Source organism: Enoplosus armatus, chromosome 17 (genome assembly GCF_043641665.1).
Source record: "Enoplosus armatus isolate fEnoArm2 chromosome 17, fEnoArm2.hap1, whole genome shotgun sequence".
Lineage (NCBI taxonomy): Eukaryota > Metazoa > Chordata > Actinopteri > Centrarchiformes > Enoplosidae > Enoplosus > Enoplosus armatus.
In genome coordinates this window covers 7,631,881-7,654,439 of record NC_092196.1, presented here as the reverse complement: position 1 = coordinate 7,654,439, position 22,559 = coordinate 7,631,881, and the positions used below count along the sequence as shown (strand labels likewise).

Genomic DNA, 22,559 nt, shown 5'->3' with positions numbered 1-22,559 from the left:
GTTACCATGGACAAAAATTCTCGTTAGATCACAAGTCGCTCTCAGAATGTTTGCACACGTTCGCGTTTGCACACATGCAGTGTGCGCAAACACAAATATATTCACTAGAGTTATCGCATAACACATGCAGGAGAGGAATGGCTGGAATCTGCACGTTGAGCTGATGATGCCACATTAACACTTAATACAATGGGTTCTCTCTCTCATTCGCTCTCTGTTTTTCCCTCATTGGATTCCTTGCCAGAAGACATCAACAGTGTGCGCACACACACACACACACACACACACACAACCACATGTTTTCTTGCATTTTCTAAGACTAATAAAGGTTCCATAAAATGGCAAAGGGTGGCAATTTGTCTTTATTCTGGAGGATCACACCTCAACATTTCGAAAATAATTTAAATGAGGTGCTGGATTTTTATGGGCAGAGTGGTCTTCTGCAGAATATCATCAGAAAACTGGATATCCCTGCACCAGGTGTGGAGATATCCATGGTGTCTCTTTTATTTTGTCCGTCACCTGTGTGTCAGCCTGCTGCCCACTTGTTGTTAATTTCAACATCGCATCACTGCACATAACAGCACACACACACACACACACACCCATAGACCCACAGCTAATGCCTGTTTAAACAACAAAGCAATCCCATCATCCTCAGCTCCACCCCCCCCCCCCCCCCCCGCACACACACACACACACACACACACACTGCTAACCCCTTAGGCACAAACACGCACACACACACGCACACACAGGAGTGGTGGTAACAGGTTTGACCTATCTGCAAGGTGTCAAGTGTCCTCCACACAGGTAAACACACAGCAAACATGAGAGACCCACTCGCACTGTATGTCACTGCAGACACATATCAGTTACCTGCTATTGTTGTAGACCTATAGGTGGAAACTATAAGGTGTACACATCTCCACCCAACTGCTGCAAATCTACATGAGCACATCAGACATTATCAGTGGTGGACGAAGGATTCGAAACCTTAAATAGTTGCACCTCTTTCTCCTGATCCAAACAAAGAGGTAAATAACTTCTGGACAGTGGCAAGCATTCATAGAGGTATTTATTTTTCAGAAAATGATGTGCAGAGATCTGTGATTCGAACCTAATGGTAATACATGAGAGGTACAAACTGGGACTACTCTTACTCTTCATTAATGCGTCCTGCTTGAGTACGAGTTTATACAGTTCCTCCTGCAGTGACGTCCTGTGTAGAGTGGCAGTATTAAATCTGACTGGTCATGTAAATGTAAAGTAGGTGAAATGTCAGATATCTAAAAATATACATATAACGTGCATGTTTAAGTGGCATTTAAGACATTTTACTTGCCTTCCAAAGAGTTTCCAAAGTTGAAAAGAAATACTGTATATTTTCATGAAACTTCCTGCCAGCAATAAGTGGAGCCTGCTGTTGCCTTCTGCTGTATCAGTTGGCTTCTTTCATCTACAGTAGGGCCTCCTGTGTGACCATTAAAACTAAAATCTCCCCACCGCTCCCCTAAAATCTCCCCAGCACTTTTACCACCTGGATGCATACCAGGCACACACATACACACACACACGCAAAAACACACACACATACAGGTCTACAGCCAGACAGGAAGTAAATCCCCCACCTCCCCTGTTCCTGTTTCTCACAGCATGCGTGTGTGTGTGTGTGTGTGTGTGTGTGTGTGTGTGTGTGTGTGTGTGTGTGTGTGTGTGTGTGTGTGTGTGTCCATGCCCGGTCTGTAGAGGCCCGCTACTGTAGGCAATCAGCAGGAGGCAGATTGAACGGCACAGGAACAAAAAAATACACAAACACATGGGATAGAAGATAGTGGAGGATAGAAGCAATATTACTGGAGAGGAAAATATACACAGAAAATTACACAGAGAGAAAGAAACGGAGACAGTGACCAAGTCAGAAAGATGTGATTGTGGAACAATGCTGGCGGTCAAACTGTTTTCTACACCTCTCTTCTCCCTCCCTTCCTCTCCTCTGGTAGCAGGAGGGAGAGGCTCAGGCAGTGTTCACACTGATGCAGAGAAATGTGAAAACTTTTTACATTCTCAGGAAAAGTTAAATCTCTTCTTCCTCCAATTTCAGCTTAAAAAAAAGTTATGTATTTATGCTATCATCCAAACCTTTTTGACAAACACTTAAACACAAAACATGAAATATAGGGGCGTCGTCATGGCAAAAGTTTTTCTGTTGATGTTGTCAGACAGCTGCATGGAGGGTCAGAAATACTACAGCACTGAGAGCCATCAGTGCTCTGCTGAGGGTCAGCACGTTGCCTGTGTTTATGAAAGGTTTGTCACACGTTGTCATGTAAGAGTGTTATCGTCTACCTACCTTCTTGGGTGGATTGTTAAAAAGGAGGCTGAAAAGCGGGAAACATGCTCTAAAAATGGCATGCATCAAGGACACAGTGCTTAAAGAAAATTGAGAAGATAATTGTCTTATTTAACTAAGTAACTAAGTTGACATCCATGTTTGCATCAGCAGCCTGGGGGGAGACACAAGGTTGCAACGAGCAAACAGAAAGAATTAAAAGAAATTCTGCAGCTACACACCTCTCCTTCTCTTTCCACCACCAACCCTGGTTAGTTATGTGTGTGTGTGTGTGTGTGTGTGTGTGTGTGTGTGTGTGTGTGTGTGTGTGTAAGAGATAAAGAATAAAAGATCACAGACATCCACACAAACACATGCTACTTTCCATTGCATTTGCATCCCCAGATTTTCATTCATTTGGTTAAGCACCTGGACACATGAGACAATGCGAGGCAGAAGGAGCCGATGGAAGCACACTGGCATTAAACTGGAAAATGGAGAAAGAAAAGAAAACTGGGAGTGACTGTGAGATTTAGGTCAGGAGCCCGGCAATATCAGGGGTTTTTTATCCCTTGCAAACGCACACACACACAAACAGAAAGGGCAGAGCCACCCAAACCCCACAAGTCAACAAGGAAATGACCACAGGCACAAGTATTGCACTGATAAGAAGGCCACCATTAAGGATCTGTAATTTACACAGTCATCAGGGTTTATCACCACTTTCTCTCTCAGCTGATGAACACACAAACACAAGGCCGCACATAATCAGTCTAAACCAAATGTTTTATGATCAAGGTAAGATTGGTCACCTTGATGTTAGAGTTCAGTCTCAATCACGATCTTTTTCATTTCTATGGTAGGAAATGCAGTGTAGCTCTTTCTCCCGCCTTCAGCATTTAAAGCCACTGCGTATGTTTGTGAGCGCACGAATGCAGAAGGGAAACACTTCTATCTAACACTGTATGGCCAGAAATAGGCTGCTAGCCTCACTAATCTTCCTTCCTTTACATAAACACCCCCGACACACAAGGACACACTGGCTTCCCTTCCTTGGAGCAAAGATATTTTCATTGTCATCGCAACTGCCCCCCAACTGTCGAATTCAAGCACATAACAAACCCAGACAGAGAGATAATAATAGTTATTCTGGGGTTATTCACGGCCTCCCATCAGCCAACACACGACCTCTCCTCTCTACTGACCTCTGACCTCTGTGTGTGTGTGTGTGTGTGTGTGTGTGTTTGTTGAGTGCTGCCACTTAGAATTCACCAACCTCCGGGATGATTTGATTATTGTGACTTTTTTACATGATGGTGTTTTACAGGATTAAGAGCATCTGCCAGATGTTGTAGATGTTAGTCCACATTCATCAACCATGGCAGCATTCTGAGGTTGAATTTAGTTGTTTGGGGTAAAGGGCGGGCTGTTTGGTTAATTTGGTCAGGGTGGTGCATGTGGTCAGTGGTTCGAGTTGGTGAGACGGAGGCTGGGGGATGGAGGCATGAAGACAGGGTTGATGTCTGGGATTCCTTTGGCTGCAGCCTGACCACAATAACTGCAAGAGGTGTCTGAAATTCCTCCTCCACTTGGACTCTGTGTGTGTACACTTGCTGTCTATTGCTCAACTGCAAGATATTGCACAGTATCGTAAAGATACTGCATATAGTACTGTATTGTATTCCACAAGTAAGTGTATCTCCCAAAATGTCGAACTATTCATTTAAAGCCTAATATTGGCGACCCCATGTCTATCAGAGGAAACATGAAGCTGTCTCTGCACCTTCCAACAGAGGGAGTTAAGTGGCCTTTGCAAATTAGGAGGAAATCATTATTAATGTTATTTGTTTTCTTAGCATTTCATCATCTGTGATCATGCTGTCAAGCATATCCAGAAATGTTTCCACCCTTTTCTCTGAAAAATAAGCACAAAACAAACAATCTTACGTATGGTCTGGATGATTGACTAATAGAGATTTGCATGTGTTATCACTCAGGGAGTGTCCACACACAAACACTCACACAAAAGCACGAACAAAAATGTATGCTCGTACATTTACACAATGTGTCCCTTATGATGGTGAGCAATGATTTTGCATAGTCCATGTTTAATGCGTGTGGGTGTGCTTGACTTTGCACTTTCGTTGGGTGTGGCCTGTGTGACAAGCATTCCTGTTTCTCAGGATCTTTAAAAGTATCCCTTAAAACAGGTTGATTAAACTCAAATGTCAAACACAAATGTCAAAATCTTTGTCACTCTCTACAGACACACACATATCGTGTGGTGGGACACCGGACTGTTGGCCAACAAGGTGCAGTTGAAACAGTTAAAATAGTCTCCAAGGGGATGACCCAACGTGACCATAGCAGCTGAGAATTTCATAAGAGAGGGAGGAAAGGGGAGGATGGAAGGAAGGGGGGAGGATCTGAGGCAGGAGAACGATGGAGGAGGAACCCAAACCACACAGAAGTAGTTGTTAAAAGGACTGAACCTGTGACATTCTGTCATTCTGCTTGTGTGTCTCTAACCACAAGGCCACCCTGACTCATTTACTTCAATAAGACCACTCTGTTGGCACGACAGGGTGCCGTAGAGAGCTCACCCAAACAACTCCTACAGATTGAACCAAAAAGTTTGTAACTGCGCTCCAGAACAACACATATAACTGTTCTCTGATCTAGCGCCCCTATTGGCAGGACAGCAGTTACGATCTCATAACGCTATGGCTAAGGTTTGGTTAGGTTTACGTACCAAAACGACTTGGTCAGGGCCAGGGAGGGCTCATGGTTTGGGTTAAATGGTTGCAAACCAGAAGCAAACAGTGGTTGTCCATATTAAAGTCCAGGGTTTCATTGTCCTGTCCGTCCACCCCAACGTCCTCCCTCTGTGGTCTTTGAGGCTCTATGATAATGTCACCGACTTCCTCCTTTGCTCCTGAAGAACGAGTATCATTATTACGACAGCCGCTAGAGGCCTTTGTCACTTGAATGTAAGCAAATGTTGTTTTGAAGTGTTTGCTGAAACTGATGCTGTCAATTCAGGACAATCTCAAAAACACAAGTTCGCTCTGCAAAGAAAATTGACTCTGCATCAACTTTTACTGCAGCGCAAATATGTCTAACCGCTCATTCAGGTTACTTTACCTCGCACACAGCATATTGCATTGTTTTTCCAGAGGGCAATTTTGTGTCTGAACAAGAGCCTTAGACAAGAGCAGGAGTGAACCTGGAGGACTGAGACACTCGGTGGTGCATTCAGACCAGTACCCCCATGCTGTACTCATACTGCTGTCACAAATACAGTAATTACATATCAAGCGTGCAGAAACTAGAGATGGAGAAGGAGAACAATGTCTGCCTTCACAATCAACACAAGTTTTTGACAAACTGAATAAGTTGTAGCATGTCTAAGATACCTGAGTGATGTATGGAACATGATTCTGTATCAGCACTTGATGGTAGTGAAATGAATTTAAACAAATTAAATGCCAGTTTGGTTTCAATGGATCTCTGAGCTAGTTTGTGTTACAGGCTTGAATCTATTAAAATGACCCACCAAAGATTCAGTGATAATTTGTATTGTGCTAATAAAAAAAGAAAGAGAAGATTGAACACTTTAGATTTGTTTTTAAGATCTTTATAAAAAATGAAATGAAATCTACAGACACTTTGTTTCCTACTGCACTTCATTTTGTTTCACATGCAGTTCATTAACAGCAGCGTGTCCAGATCACACCCATCTTTTTTCCATAAACGACTTACTTCCTCTTTCCTCTTCAGTTGTGTGACATCTCTGCCCTGCCACACTCTCTCTCTCGACACACACACACACACACACACACACACACACACACACACACACACACACACAACTACCTCTGTTAATCCTGATAGAAAAAGTGTGAGTTATGTTAAGGCTGGTGTGTGTGTGTGTGTGTGTGTGTGTGTGTATGTGTGTGTGTGTGTGTGTGTGTGTGTGTGTGTGTGTGTGTGTGCGTGTGTGTGTGAGAGAGAGAGAGTGGCATTGTTCCTAGTGTGATGACTGCTTGTACAGCCAAGGCTTAACTTTTGTGCTGAGTAACTCTGTGACCAAAATCTGACCTGAGTCTATTAGTGTGTGTGTGTGTGTGTGTGTGTGTGTGTGTAGACCACTTGCTGAATGGACAGAATGCGCCTGACTTCATGATGGACTATCTAGTCAACTGAATTTATTGTGTGTGAGTTTGACAGAGATTTGACAGATGATGTCATCGTTCAAATGAACTGCATGTACTTACACAAAATTCACAATCAGTTAAAGTTGATAACATAACCTCTTGTTTTATTAAGGACAACAAACGTTCAATAACTCATACACATACATACGATTCTACTATGCTAGCGACATGACCCTATGGATATTTCAACTATTGGACGGATTGCCATTAAATTTTCCCTCAGGATGAATAATAATCACTTTTATGAGTCCTCAACTTCATCTCGCACCATCATCAAGTCAAAGTTTCAGTTTGTCCAATACTTTGGTTTATGACCAAATAACTGCACATCTGAGCAGTTGCTAGGCAACCAGCAGAGTAAGTTGTTGCTCCGAGGTAAGACATAGTCCGGCACAACACTTTGGTATTTGTTCAAATTAAAACAAGATATAATGTGCTAATTAGTGAGCTTTAGATGTACTGTTAGGAGGATTTTGTTACCTTCGCACAGGGCCAGTCTAGCTGTTTCCCCCTGTTTCCAGTCTATGTGCTAAGCTAAGCTGCTGGTAGCTTCATATGTTTACCACACAAACACAAGGGTGGTATCGATCTTTTCATCTAACTCTCCGACAGAAAGCAAATGAGCATATTTCCCAAAATATGAAACATACATGGTGTCTTTACAGCGAGAGGCTTGTTTTCATAGTATTGGCCATTCATTTTTGCTTTCTTCCTGTATTCTACAAATATTGTACATACCTAATATATACATGTACAGTAGGTACACATGGGTACTACTACTGCCTCAATAAGAGTTCACTCACTCATTCAGCAGAGCATTGTAAACAGGATAATGTCAGCTGTAAGTGTCTTCTCTCTCCATTCAAAGAGCTAATTCTACCTTTCAGCATTTCTATTAAATTGTGTGGAGAGGCACAAGAGAAATAGCGAAGGGGAAAGAGGAGGGATATTATAGCCATTTCACAAACTACTCTTCCAAACTAAAGTCTCCAGCTGCACTGTTGTTTTTCTCCACTTAGACTTTCATGTAGCCTCGAGGGATGAATTACACACCTAATGACACCCCTGTCTTTGCTCTCTCTCTCTGTGCCGCACCCCTTGCTCATCTCAGTGTCTGTCCCTATCTCTGTTTTGATGTCTATTTTTATCTCTCTCAGCCTGCCATGCATGTGAAAGCAGTGGTGAGCAGTGAATAAAGCTTTAGTGGTTTGTGTGAATAAGTTTGTCAGTTAGAGACGGATGGGCCAACACAAAGAAAATATCACATTACACACTCTCGACAGGGCAAACAATTGGGGGAGGGGAAGGCACACACACACACACACACACACACACACACACACACACACACACACACACACACACACACACACAGGCACTTAAATACACAAACTTACCCATGTAAAAAAAACAGAAATGTGTGTGTAGACATAAACTGACAAGGACACTTAAAGCACTTGCACATGCTAGTAAAGAATTAAGGGATGTTTAATTCACACACATTATACACAGACACACACATGCAGTTAACACTTCTCCCACTTTCTTCTTTGATTACAAAGCCAGACAAGTGATACTCTGTCGACCAATCACCTTTTCCTATAATGCCATAATGCCAGAGAGCCAATAAAACAGCTCGGCCCCAAACTTTAAATGTGTTTGAACAGAAACAACTGTGGACTACAAAGACCCACATAACAATACATGTAACACACATACACACCTGTCATATGAGCTCCCAGAGTGAGAAAAGGTTAGAGAGGTGGAGAAAGTTGCCTTTGTCTAGTTGTCGTATAAATAAATTGTTTGCACAATATGGTGTTACTCATATCAACTGCATTGCTGATGCTGGGGATATTACTACCCATTGCACCTTATTTTTATTATGTGTTATGCACTCAAATGACATTTTAACGTGGAAATATTAGTCATGTTAAAATTGTGCTTCATTAGGACATACTTTGGGTCAGCATAGTTTGCCGTTAAAGGAATGTGCACTGTATGGAACCACGAAATGTCAATAAAGATCTATTCATTTCAGCAACTTTAAAAAAAGTTGTATGAAACTTAAATACAAGCCCCTACTCCCTGTGTCTCTGAGTGCGTATGTGTGTGTGTGTGTGTGTGTGTGTGTGTGTGTGTGTCTTTATGACTGTAACGTTTTGCTAGCATAAGTGAATCAACAGCATGCCCTAGTGGACACAATTAGTCATCATGAGCTCCAGTAAGCATAATAGTTTTAGGACAATAAATTAACTTCCTGCGGCAAATTCAGGTTAATAATCATGATAATTGTGTTAAATACAATACTGAGTAACACTAAAAACTACATGGAATACTGTAACATTGTTTTTTCCAGCCAAGTGCAGTTTCTTAAAAATATTGGCAAGAATTAAATCAATCAAGAATCAAAAGTGGTGGGAAATTTTTGCCTCAATATAAGTCAGTCTTACAGTGGTTTGGTTTGATTAATTCCTATAAAACGTATGACCTTGTAAATGTGTAATTATGTCAATGAATGCACTGTTTTTGTTTTGCCATTAGAAGAAACCCATAACCATTGTATAGCATTGTTTGACTCTAACATGATATGAAAATAAGAAAATAAGAAAATGTTTTTGATATATCTCTCCAATAGGAGGTCAAAGGTCAGGTCCAGCTACAGTAATCGTGTGAGAAAAGTGTTTGTTAGATAATTAAATTTAGTTTGTATTTATCTAAGTTTGTTTTCTATTCACAAATTCAGTCCACGTTTAATTGGTATAATATGAATGCAACAGATTGATTGAATATGACACCAAAAAATAACCCAAACCATATATAATATTATAATACATACATGCACATGCACATTTTCGCTGCTGCATGACCACACAAGTGATGTCAATTCAAGCCTGTGACTGTTCACTGTTTAGCTAAAAACCTGCTAAACTCTGTACATGGAACGAAGTCCTATGCTGCGCATAAACGGAACCTTCGAAGGGGGAGGACTTTAATGGGAGGACACTCATCCAAACATGGCAGACGTACCTGACAACGCACCAGAACGTGAGTTTTTAAACCATTTCTTTTGGACTTTTACCTTCTAGATATTATAGTCGGTTCTGGATTTGGCTTGAATATTGAGTTTGCTTTAAGGTTGCCGTGACTTTTAAACAAACCTCTCACTGGTATTGTTAAGCACGTCTCTGTTACTGTACGTACAATATTCCTCTTAGTTTTCAGGGTTTTTAAATCCAGGCAGGGTATCAGTCAGCTAAAATAGTATTAAATATTAATCTGGACTGGTACCGCTTGGTCTTTTTTAAATAAAGCTAAACGCTTATTTAATCATGAAGTTCAGTGACGCACTTACTAAAGTGTTTTTTTTCTCACAGCCATTAGATAAACGTCAGCGGCTTCATGTCATTGCAGAAATGATTCAATATAAGTTACAATAAATACACAAGGCAACTTAAACAGTACTGAATGTATTTGTTTGGTGAACTGCAACGCTACCACCTGAAATGTCGCTGAGTCATTGTGACACAGTCCTCAGCGTCCAGAAGCAGCTGGAAAATGATAACAAACCACATTTGGTTAAATTGTTTTGCAATGTGAACGTGTATAATTCATATAAGAAATTATATATTCTTCGACCCAGAACCACATTTAGTCCCATAAACATCCAGTTACCTTTAATTCTCCATTTAATCAAATAGAATTAGTTGAAATCATCTTATTCATCTCTTAATTGAAGGATACTTAAACCCAAGAGTTCATGTTTATTATGGCTGCACTACTCCATCAAATGGAAATATTGTGGACACTTTGTGTAACATTTTATTCACATTTCCCAAAATTCAGCATGGCATATTTGGTATGTTTGGAAACTCTGGTATCTCCACTTGAAAAGAAAGTCCTGTGGCTTTGATCAAAGTGTGGCTGCATGGCATGAGTTTGAAATGATGGTCTCATCAGCAGGCAGTGGGGTTGAAGAGGTTAAAACTATATAGAATTTAACCATAAACTCAAGTTTAACTTCAGCCACCAGAACCAGGGCCAGAACATGCATTGGGTTCTGATCAGTTGAAGATCAGATGAAGCACTAATAACTGATCTGTTGAATCCTTTCAGACTGCCCGGGTACAACAAGTGAGCAAGCAGGAAAGTCATCATCATGTCAGGGCTGTCCCAACCAGAAACTGTGTGCTTCTGGAGCCACCAAGGCCCCAGACCCTGGTAAGACTGTTACCACATCTTGATATATACAGTCAGGCTGTCCAGTTCAACTAATATGAGTAGACTGAAGTTTTAATCAAGTGACATCACGGTCAGGCTGATTTAAATCAAACAATATTTCAGTGGACCCTTGTCTTGCCTCATTTGAGAGTCTCAGGCTGCCGCTTCACTCAACAACCCATCTTTATCCTTCATCTCCTCCCCCTGTCTCATCTGCAGCCATCGCAGAGATAGGAGCGAAGCTATCGACAGTCAAACATAAGGTCCTCGTGCTGTCTGGAAAAGGAGGAGTAGGGAAGAGCACCTTCAGCGCTCACCTGGCCCACGCCCTGTCAAGTGACAGCACGAAGGAGGTAATCATTTGGTTTTCACTGCATAAACCACAAAGTCACCAGCTGGTAGTTCAAAAAGTTAAACAGTTAAGGCTACCAAACTATTTGATTGAATTCAGACATGTTGTGATTCTTCTGGGTCAAAGTTTGGCTTTTGAGGTTTAAAATGAATACAAACCTGGTTTTCTGGAACAAATCATGTGGTCTCTGAACCCCTTTGAAGCTGCGGTTTACACTGTACCTGAGGTTAAATGTAAAGCAAGACACTGTGCTGTGTAGATATTATGTCACTGCAGATGTGGTTTAACTGAGGTTTAAGGTCAGAAAGTTCAGCATAAGGGTAGCCTTCTCCTTGTCAAATCTTTCAGTATTATCTTCTGAAGGCAACACTGTTACAAGTGTCTAGTGTAATTACATTCATTACATTCTATAAATTATTTTTGCCAAGATGAGGGTTACTGATTAATTGACGAACTGAAGAGGTCGTTTCATTGCAACCATGTATTAATTATTGCACCAGCATTATGTCCAGTACCTGCAAGGAAGACATGAGGTCAGTTTGTCAGCAATGTGGGAGATTCATGAACTGTCCACTAACCTGAGGAGAGCAACAGGAAAAACATACTATTCCAACTGCAGTTTTAATGTAAGATAATATCTTTGACACATTATTGAGACTGCAGTAGATTGTAAGGAGAGAGACTTATTATTGTACTGTAATGTACCTGTGTTACTTATGTATGTTTTCAAAGTTTTATTCTCTGCTATCCCAATGTTTACTTATTGCCTATTATTATACCTATTACCAACAGTAAAGTCTCACATCGTTGCGTGCAGCCATGAGATTCTCTGTGTAACTTTAAAGAAATGTCGAGAGGTCAGACTCCTCACCACCAATGCTTGTTGCAGACATTTGTACAGGATTACAAAACTGAGCCGAAGTTCAAGATCAGTTCAGCCAGTCACAGACTCCACCACACTGACTGGAGACTAAAGAGTCTCTCTCTCTCTCTCTGTTTTTAAGATTGCCCTGCTGGATGTAGATATCTGCGGTCCGTCCATTCCTAGGATGATGGGATTAGAGGGAGAACAGGTGAGTTCAACTCATTTGTTACTAAGAATGTTTTGTAATAGTCTCACGTAATCTCACATGATAATAAGTAAATGTCACAATTCACTGCAAAGGATGTAGCCCAGTTTGAGATTCTCCCCACATACATTACTCATAGTTGTACTTCACATACACTATTCATTCTGATCATGCAGACCTTGTATTTTTTTTTAATCAGAAACACAAGGAATTTTTGCTATTACATCAATCATGTTAAGTTTTTACATCAGAGTGGATCTGTAATCCGTCCTCTTGTGCACAGGTTCACCAGAGTGGCTCCGGCTGGTCTCCTGTGGTGAGTCAATTCAAACAGTGCTGCTTTAGATTTTAATGATTCATTCTTTGAAGAAAGTCCATATATCAGAGATGTGCGTGTGTGTGTGTGTGTTGCAGTATGTGGAAGACAACCTGGCCGTCATGTCTATTGGCTTCCTGCTCAGTAGCCCTGATGATGCTGTGATCTGGAGAGGACCCAAGAAGAATGGTATTTTGTGTGTGTGTGTGTGTGTGTGTGTGTGTGTGTGTGTGTGTGTGTGAGAAATTGTTTTTTCTTTTTACACATGTCAAACTACTATAACCTGTGTGGTGTTGGTCTAAAATCAGGCATGATCAAGCAGTTTTTGAGGGATGTTGACTGGGGGGAACTGGATTACCTCATCGTGGACACGCCCCCCGGCACCTCTGATGAACACCTGTCAATTGTCCAGTACCTCAGCTCCACCCACGTCGATGGAGCCGTCATCATCACCACACCACAGGTAGCACGCTCAGACATATAACCAAGGACAGTTACCGAAGTAACTAACATTAATAGCATTTACAGTAACTGTAAAGGGAAATTCCACCCTCAGATATTGTCTGTGTCTACTTTCACTCCACACTGATTTGACTACTTTTACTTCAGTTGGTGATTTACTACATTTCCCAGATTTCAACCATCTGTAGTTGTTCGTTCAGCTGGTGTTCAGACTAATAATGATAGTGACACTAAAAGCCACAACGATATTAACCGACTGATACTGAGAGTGAGAGCTGCCAGTGGGCTAAAAAGCAAGAATCGCAACCTTTACTCAAAACGCAACATCGCTACAACTGCCTTGCATTTTGCAAGGATCTTTGCACTACTCTCCATGGTATCTCTGCCTCTTTGCGACACAACAATACACTGGGATGTATGTTGTGGCGTCCCTACAGAAAGGAGAAGAAAACCACAATCGAAGAAGAGAGGAGCAACCTCAGTTGTCTGTTATGCAGTGTGGTTTGTAGAAAGTGTTTTAAGCGAAGGGTGAGCTCTCGTTTTATCTCAAATGGAAAACCCCTTGCTACACTACTGCTGTGACTGTGTCTAGAATTTAACCCGCCTCCAAATTCAGTAAGCAACCACCCGTTGTTGGGGGTCATGGTAGGTAATTCTGGAAAATGAAAGTGGGCAGTTGGCTCAATAAAAGGAGCACACATTATCAATGTATCCCAGAAAACATTTAACATATTTTCTTCACCTTAACCAAAGAGTTTCATCAGCCTAAACTTAACTGCACTGTAATTACCACCAAAAACACGTTACAGATACAGTACACATGATATGACAGTTCTGTCTGAGACATTGAAGAAATATGTTGGCATTATGTTCCCACTAAACATATCTTCTTATTGCAAAATAGTATTATTATTCACAGGAGAAAAACTGGCAGTAAAGTAATCCAAGGGTGTCATTTAACTACCATATGGTAACCAACAGAGGATGCTGTTTTATCACAAACCCATAATAGCAGCATATAAAGTTTTAATGCAGCAAGTTTAGTAGTTATTTGTTTGTATAATAAAAGCAGTAAAATGGTAGCAACACGTACATAAAATACAGAACAATTGTGCAAAAGAAGACATTAATCCTGTACTCTTCTAATGTACACATTCTCTATAATCTAAAGGTAATATAAAAACCGTATGTGTTCATTTTACAGACACGTGGCTTTTACTCCAGTTCATGTACAGTGTCACGTCTAAGCTAACATTAGCAGTTAGCTATTATCATTGTTTCTTAAAACAAACGTCTGTGTCTATGTGTCTCTAAATCACTAAATACTGTACTCGGTGAAAGACTTAATCTGAGCAAACATTTCCTGATACTTAAATTAGGCCGGGAGCCGTGAGGTCAGACAGCAGTTGACTCACTTCCTCATTCCTTCAGCTCTCACTTAACCAAAACCAACCACACACAAGGTAGGAATTACCCAAGCAAAGGAGCCAGTGTGGTACATATCAAGGGACGAGTACACGTGGGAGCTGCCCAGTTTGTCGGAGTTTAAATGTTTTTCTCAAGAGAACCATGATAGCAGTTGTGAGGGAAGAGAAAACTGTTTGAGCTAATACTTTCTCTTTCGCTCTTTCCACTGTCTTTACCCCCCCCCCTCACTCTAGGAGGTATCGTTGCAGGATGTGCGAAAGGAGATCCGGTTCTGTCAGAAGGTCAAGCTGCCGATCATCGGCGTGGTGGAGAACATGAGTGGCTTCGTCTGTCCTAACTGCAAGGTCACTGACAGATGCACATGCACAGTGATGCAAATAGACAGTCGGACACGTACAGACAATGTGCATATTTCATCCCAGTTAGCAGTGTGTGTGTGTGTGTGTGTGTGTGTGTGTTAAAAGAGGTCTGATCATCTCTTTTTAAAGCTGCATGAAGCAACTATGTAGAGCTCAGGTGCATCGGTCTAAAACAATCTAATCTGGTGCAACAACTGCAGAACACAGACACGGTAGAACCAACATAACCATGAAGCTATCACTTCATTTGTTATAGCAAAACTGAAGTGTGAAAGTAACTACTGGCACTCAGCCCTCGGGGGGGCTTAGCTTTGTGTTCACTGTTGATGCACATGACTGTCCAACTACCACAAAATGAGCATGCAGTGCGCAGGTTTGTCAACCACATGCAGCTCACCATGAAAACACACGTCAACCAAGATCTGTCATTCTTTATGTCTGTGGTGTTTCTCCTCTCAATATTTCTGTCCCCGAAGATGGTGTTCTTGGTGGGAGGCCTCTAGATCAGCCTCCCTCCTAGAGAGCACTTCATATATAAGAGTTTCTAAATGTTGTTGAATTATACTAATTGAACTGTGGTGGATGTGACGGGACAGGACTGATTTTTCAATCCCACAGCTGCAGATTTTCCAACCTTTCCTGCCTGTTGCTGAGGTGACTCCGATCACACCCACCTGCAACACATTTTGTACTGAAAGTCTGTATTCCCCGTCGGACAGGAAGAGACACATGTTGCATTTACAGATCTTTTTGATGTAGTTACTCAGCTCCTAAAGGGGATGTCTCCAGTTTTACACATGAAGATCAGTTTATTTGTTGCGAGGAGTACCTCTCAGTGTATGAAATTGTTTTATAATGTCTTCTGTGGCTCTAGTGGGAGCTTTGACGAGTCTGAGAAAATAACCCTGATGATGTCGGGATGCTGCCTGCATGTTTTTGTAGTTTGTCCCAGCTGTTTTGTTGCTGCTTCTTGTCTATTTCTTAGTGGACTGTAGATGGATTCAGTCCATACATCTCTTTCATCCAAGACCCTGTGAAGTCAGATAACATTACTGACAGAAACAGAATGTTACTGAACGCAAAATGCAACAGGCCAAGCAGCTAAATCAGCTTCTGTACAAGAGATATTTTGGGGCGACGGAGGATTGTTTTACTAATCAGGAGCTACAGTGTGTGATTGTGCGTGCATGTCACTGAAGAAGACTTTGCATTAAAACAGTAATTAGTTCATTTATCTTTCGTATAATCATTTAGTTTTCATTTGTTGACGAAAAATGTAATATATTTCGTCATACTATTCTCATTTTAAAAGATCCATTTTTATTTAGTTTTAGTGTGGTTCTCAGCATGAAAAAAAAGGTAACGAAATACAGATCCTATGTTGTCTAGGATCCATAGAATCTGAAAATGCATTCATAACTTCTGTTTTTCTTTGTGCTCTCTCTTGTAGAGTACGTCGCAGATCTTCCCTCCCACCAGCGGGGGTGCTGAGCAAATGTGTGCGGATCTAGATCTACCGCTGTTAGGAAAGGTTCCTCTAGACCCGAGGATAGCGCGAAGCTGTGACGAGGGCAGGTCTTTCCTCAACGAAGTACCCGACTCTCCTGCTGCCAGAGCCTACCAGAGTATCGTACGGAGTGAGTGTTTACAGAAATACATACGCAAGCATCTCCAGCATCGGTTTTGCCAGCTCTCACATCATTGTGTGGGTTGTGCTACATTCCTGTGTATGGAAGTTAGACGCACACACACATATATTCCGGCTTCCAGCGAAGTTATTTTTGATGACTAGATGGTTTGTTTGACGTTCCAATTCCTGATTAAATGTAATGAAAGAAGAAGTGATCACTTTACAAATGGGAAGCAGTCGCCTAAAGGGGAAGAAGGAGAGATTGAAATTAATTAAATAACTGTATTTACATCATGAGTTTAGTGTTGAGGTGGTTTGTGTCACAGATGGTTCACTGGGATTTTGCAGTTAATAGAAAGCAAACACACACACGCACACACACACAAAGATCTTTAATAAGAGAGGTATATCTGTTTGTGTCATCATCGTCACACTCCTCTCCTCCACCAGGTATTCAGGACTACTGTTCCAACCGTGTGACAGAGGAGCAGAGCACCACCTGAACCCACTCGGATGGCAGCCATATTGGATGAGAACACTGAGACAGATCACATGATGAGAGTGTGGTAGACATGATTAACAACTGAATAAGAAACACACATAGCTAATTCCATAAACAATCCAACATTCACCAAAGCCTGCCAGAATTATCTTAACATCTTCATTATAACATAATGAGTGCAGTGCAGCTGTTTATTCTGCAGCTTTCCCAGAAAAGGTTTTGAGGATGAAAAATTATAATAATGATCATTTAATTGTAATATAATAGGGACTAGTACCACCTTGTAATTAAGTGAATAGTTACTGCTTCAAAATGATGAGTGGTCTTATTAAAAAAAATTGCAAGCTAAAGAGAATTGGCAATGAATTCTGTTAACACATAACTTGAAACCACCACTCGGCTTACTCAGCATATAACATTTTTGTCCTTGAGCTGAAATAAATACACGTTTGAATAAACTGAGGGCTCATTAATAGAATTGATATAAGGCCATTTGAAATGTTTATCTTAAGGGATAAAGCTGGTGATGTGTTCTATTTACGCTGTTGTCTTCAAATCCCAAGAAAAGACCAAAACCAGCAATGTGTTACTCTTGTTTCTCAATATTGTCCGCATTACACAGCCTCGATGTGCCTCTAAGCAACAAGCTCATTTGGTCATACTGAAGATACAAGTCTTTAAAAACGGGTCAAGAATATATACGTCTACCGACAACAGCTGGGCACTGTAGTTTTACTAAACGTTACTCAAACGGGAGTAAATAGTGCATTTGTCAGGGACTATTTTCAGCTGTGGATTAACACACATTTGGTTTTCGAGTGAGTATTCATAGCAGCAGGACGGTGTATGTGGCATTTACTCAATATAAACGGCAGTCCTCTGTTCATCATAACAAGGAAACAGTGCAGCAGTGTAGCTCGATGAACCATTTCTTGACAACAATGGAGCTCTATAGCACAGAGGATACTATATGAGGCTTTGGATACAAAGGCAATATTTAAATGAATTCATTGTTGTTTTTTGTTTCTTTTAATGGAATTTGTTGACAATAACAAAAATGTATAATATCACATTTTAATGTTAAAGAGTTAAATTAGACTGTTGTGGATCATGTGATACTGAACACTGTTATTTCCTTTAAGAGACACTCCCTTTGTGCTGTAGTAGAGGAGGTGGTGTTTGGGGAAGTTAAATCTCTAATCACGTAGTAAAACAAGTAGTAGTGTCCAACATTTAACCATTTCATTGTTATTTTTGACATTTTGCAGCCTTGAATCTTGTTTGTAGATCCACTGGTCCTCCATGTCCCTGGTACCATCAGTGGGATTTAAACCCAGTAGACTAAATCATCTAAATGCAAAGCACAGTATCATCAATGCATAATAAAATTTCAACTTCTCATTTGATTGAGACTATATGGAGATGTTAACCTGTCAAGCCTCGTACACTGCGTGCACAATTGTTAGGCAAGTTGTATTCCTGAGGATTCATTTTATTTTTGAAGAAAGTCAGAGTCAATCCCAAAGGGTAAGAAACCTCAAAGGAAAAGTGAGTTTTGGCTTTCTCTGGAGAATATCTGTGTGCACAATTATTAGGCAATTATTAGTGTGCACAATTATTATGCAACTAAATGAAAAACTAAAAATTTCCCATCTCACTTGTTTATTTTCATTTATTAGAGTAAGAATAACAAATAACTCGAAATTTACAAATAAACACTGACATTTCAACAAATATTCAGTGACCAGTATACCCACCCTTCTTTTCAATAACTGTCATGAGCCTTCCATCCATGGAGTCTGTTCGTTTCTTGATCTGTTGATGATCAACTTTTTGTGCAGCAGCAACCACAGCCTCCCAAATGCTGTTCAAAGAGGTGTATTGTCTTCCCTCACTGTAAATCTCACGTTTAAGAAGGGCCCACAAGTTCTCAATAGGGTTTAGGTCAGGTGAGGAAGGGGGCCATGTCATTATTCTGTCATCTTTAAGGCCTTTGCTGGCTCGCCACGCAGTGGAGTACTTGGATGCATGTGATGGAGCATTGTCCTGCATAAAAATCATTGTTCGGTGATCACGCCTCAATAGCTTAGCTACTTCAAGAGTGCTGCATCCCTCTGAAAGGCATTTTACAATTTTTGACTTTTCAGAGTCTGTTAAATCTCTTTTGGCCCATTTTGTCTGAGGTAAAGAAGCTGCCTGATAATTATGCACACCTTGATATAGGGTGTTGATCACTTTAGGCCACACCATCCCTCATTACACAAATACACACCACCTGATAATGCTTAAATCCAATTAGCATTCACGTTTATATAGCTTGGAGTTGGATAATATGCATGAAAATGACGATAAGGTCAAGATACTCACTTGCCTAGTAATTGTGCACGCAGTGTAGATGGTCTGCTTTGTTTTCAGCACATGTAGTGAATGTAAAAGTGTAAATGAATCTGGGAGATCTACATAGATTACTTTTGTCTAAGATATGCAAACTCTGCATTGGAGGAAACTAAACTTTTTCGTTTACAGGACGGAGCCACTGACCAAATTGAAAAATGTTTTCATACATAAAAGCTGCAGGCAAAATGTACCAGCATTTGGATCATGGTGGGTTTAAATTTTCTTGGCTGACCAGATCAAAGTTCGGATGTAATTACAACTTCACTAACTGAGTTGATCCTGATTTACAGTAAATATATCAACAACAACATAATCTGTAGATGATTCCCTGCAGTTATTTGATTATTAATTTGTTATACACAATTGTTTTGGACACATTTTGTTTTGTGTAACTGATTCATAAAATAAATGACCAAACATGAAACATGGATGTAAACTGCAACTTGGTTGGCGGAGGCATACAACCGCAGGGCAGTAATTCTAGTCTGTCTATAAATCAAAGATTACTTGAGATAACCTTGTCTTTCATGTTAAAACCTGCACTTTTGCCAACATATTTCACTGATAATGATATTGGCTTTGTGGTCAGTTTTAGTACAAGTGGTGTACACCCAGTTTCACCTGGTCCATACTGCCAAGTCTTGCCACCATGTTTGATTTGTGTTTGTGTCTACAAGTGTCCTTGTGTGTACTTTGCCATACATAGTCATAGTTCCTCCAGGGTCTACCAAAATACACATGTGAAACTGCATCTGTATCCTGCTTACAGACAAAACAGCACCAGCCACAGCCACACAGACAATGTGTTTCTCACACATTACACTGTAGGACCCACGTGGCTCTTCTTTAATTTATTAAAGAAGTGTTGGCTGCAGTCTGCGGTATGAAGTATGACTTCAAGCACTAAAATATTTAACTCCATTTTAGCCTATTCAGTCTAAACAAACACACTTTCATTTCCTAGAATACAAGCAAACAATTTTAAGGAATGAAAGCCTAAAGATTATAGTGTCCATTACTAATATGTGACACCTATAGGATTCAATACACAGGAAACCTCATACAGATGGTACAAAATAGGGTTCTCACTAAATATAATCAGTGAAAGCAGTGTACTGAACAGTTTTAATATAATATGGGAGATTATTAAAATATGAATATAAAAAATATTTCAGCTGCCTTTAGAGTTTTGGCAAAGCAGCAGTGTCTTCCATTATTTCAAAATAACAAAATAAACTATTCTTAACACCAATGAGCACCAACAAATGTGAAAGACTTGACCCTCAATCACTTCAACAAGTCGCCTTTCCATCATTAACTTTACTCCTACTGTGGTGCAGGAGGTGTGGCTGTGGTGAATACACGGCATGGGAGTTAGGCATGCATTGTTTAGCCAACACAGTTCTAATCTCTAAGATAGACAATAGAGTGGACTCATGATCGAATACTTACTAATACACAGGTTGGCATACTTGCGTTCATGTAGCGACTGGATGAGAGAGCATATTCTATATCGATGATGGATTATGTGTAAACAATTGCTGTACATTTGTGATTGCATAAAGAGTAAACATGAATGTTAAATCATGACTGACCCAACCTGGAAGGGGGGAGGGGTTTTACAAATGTATTTCCTCCATTCTTGTATTCTGATGCACAAAGAAAAAGTCCCTAAATCAGCGAAACGCTGACTCATCAAACCTGATTGTCTTGTGCCACTTATTATTGTGAACATTGCTCAGAAGTATGAAACGTCCAGTGAAAAGTATTAGAAGCAACGGAATAATGAAGAATGTATATACAGATGTCTATATGTTCTATGTAATTGTGTTGAGGGTGTGTGGGGTGTGATACTACACTCAACGTGATGTTTAAATCAAACAAAAAGCCATAGCAGAAACTGAAACAATTCTTCAAACAGACCTCCCCTCCAACCACACAAACACCTCCCTCTTTTATTGAGAACACCTCCTGAACAAAATCATTGCATCTCTTTAAAAAAAAATGAGACTTAATCATCTCCACTAGTAGCTGTCTCTTTTGTTAGACATCAATATCAGGGGAGCAGACGCCGTCGCCATGGCCCAGTTCGAGGAAGTTCTGGACGGAGTGCGGTTGGCTCTGACCCGGGCCTCTCCAGCTGAGACCCAAGCTCTGCTGGATAGTTTGGTGGAAGAGCGGATCATCTCGGAGGCCTACAGGAAGAGCTTGCGTCTGCACCGACTTACTGAGGGGATCGCACCTGAGCCAGTTCACAGCGAAGCGGCATGTAAACCAGGATCTGATCTGTTGAATTCTGGAGGATCTACCACCCACAGGCACCTCAACCAAGGTCAACTCAGCAAGGTCTGCCGACTACCTGCCATCACTGACTACAACCAGATAAGAGTGGAGTCTGTATCATCAATGGATGAACATAACAGCGAAAGGTCCAGGCCAAAACTGTATCCGCTGGATGAACATCAAGTTATTCATGGTAATAGTCCTAAACTAATTCAGGAATTGAGGGGGGGACCAGTGATGGACGAGCACTACCTCAATCACGGGCTCTTCTCTACACCGATAGTATACGACTACCAATGCAGTCTTGCATTAGATGACGAAATGGCAGAACTGCTGAGAAGTGCAGAATCGATGCAGAAGCCCGTAAGTGATAATGAAAGAATGGATGAGGGGAATTTGGAGGTTGAGAAGGAGTGGTTAGAGCAGGTAGAGGAGGCGGCCAGAAGGATAGCTGTCCCTCTGTGGCAGCACTGGGACAGAGGACAGAGGACATTGCTGCCTCTGGTTCCTTGTATGACTGCTGGCTGTGCGACAAGTGAAAATATGGTGACAGACAGCGAGACAAAAAGCCCTGTTTTGAATATGGAAGAGGAAACAGAGCTTGCAATCGTCTACAGGACACTCGATTGGTACGCTGACAACTTCAAGTGTACAGAGGCAGAGATCTCAAGCTTCACACTGGATACTGAAGAAGGCACCAACACACCAAAAGACCTCTGTTTGTCAACCTACAACAGCACGACCACACCTGGATTGAACACGGATCATGCAAAAAGGAATGCCTCACCTGTTAAAGCCTGTGCAGCAACGGACACAAACAACAACATCACAGATTGGCTGGAGGTCGATCTCGATGTCTGCTGGGGAGCTGACAGGACAGCAAACACAACAGAGGACCTGCTCTGTTTGATGGGAGACGTACAATGTGGCACAGATGCAGGGTTTACAGGAGACATTGCGCATTTACTTTCTCCCTGTACACCAAAGGAC

The 22,559-nt window shown here is 41.0% G+C and overlaps 1 protein-coding gene across 1 annotated transcript; it reads left to right on the top strand.

The window, feature by feature from the left end:
- The first annotated feature begins 9,559 nt into the window (after positions 1-9,559).
- Positions 9,560-18,126, top strand: nubp1 (nucleotide binding protein 1 (MinD homolog, E. coli)). Its single transcript, XM_070922792.1, has 10 exons — positions 9,560-9,597; positions 10,666-10,770; positions 10,990-11,123; positions 12,127-12,195; positions 12,476-12,508; positions 12,607-12,697; positions 12,817-12,971; positions 14,632-14,742; positions 16,208-16,394; positions 16,838-18,126. The coding sequence occupies exons 1-10, from the start codon at positions 9,567-9,569 to the stop codon at positions 16,888-16,890; spliced, it is 969 nt and encodes a 322-aa protein (XP_070778893.1). The 5' UTR covers positions 9,560-9,566; the 3' UTR covers positions 16,891-18,126.
- The last annotated feature ends 4,433 nt before the right edge of the window (positions 18,127-22,559 follow it).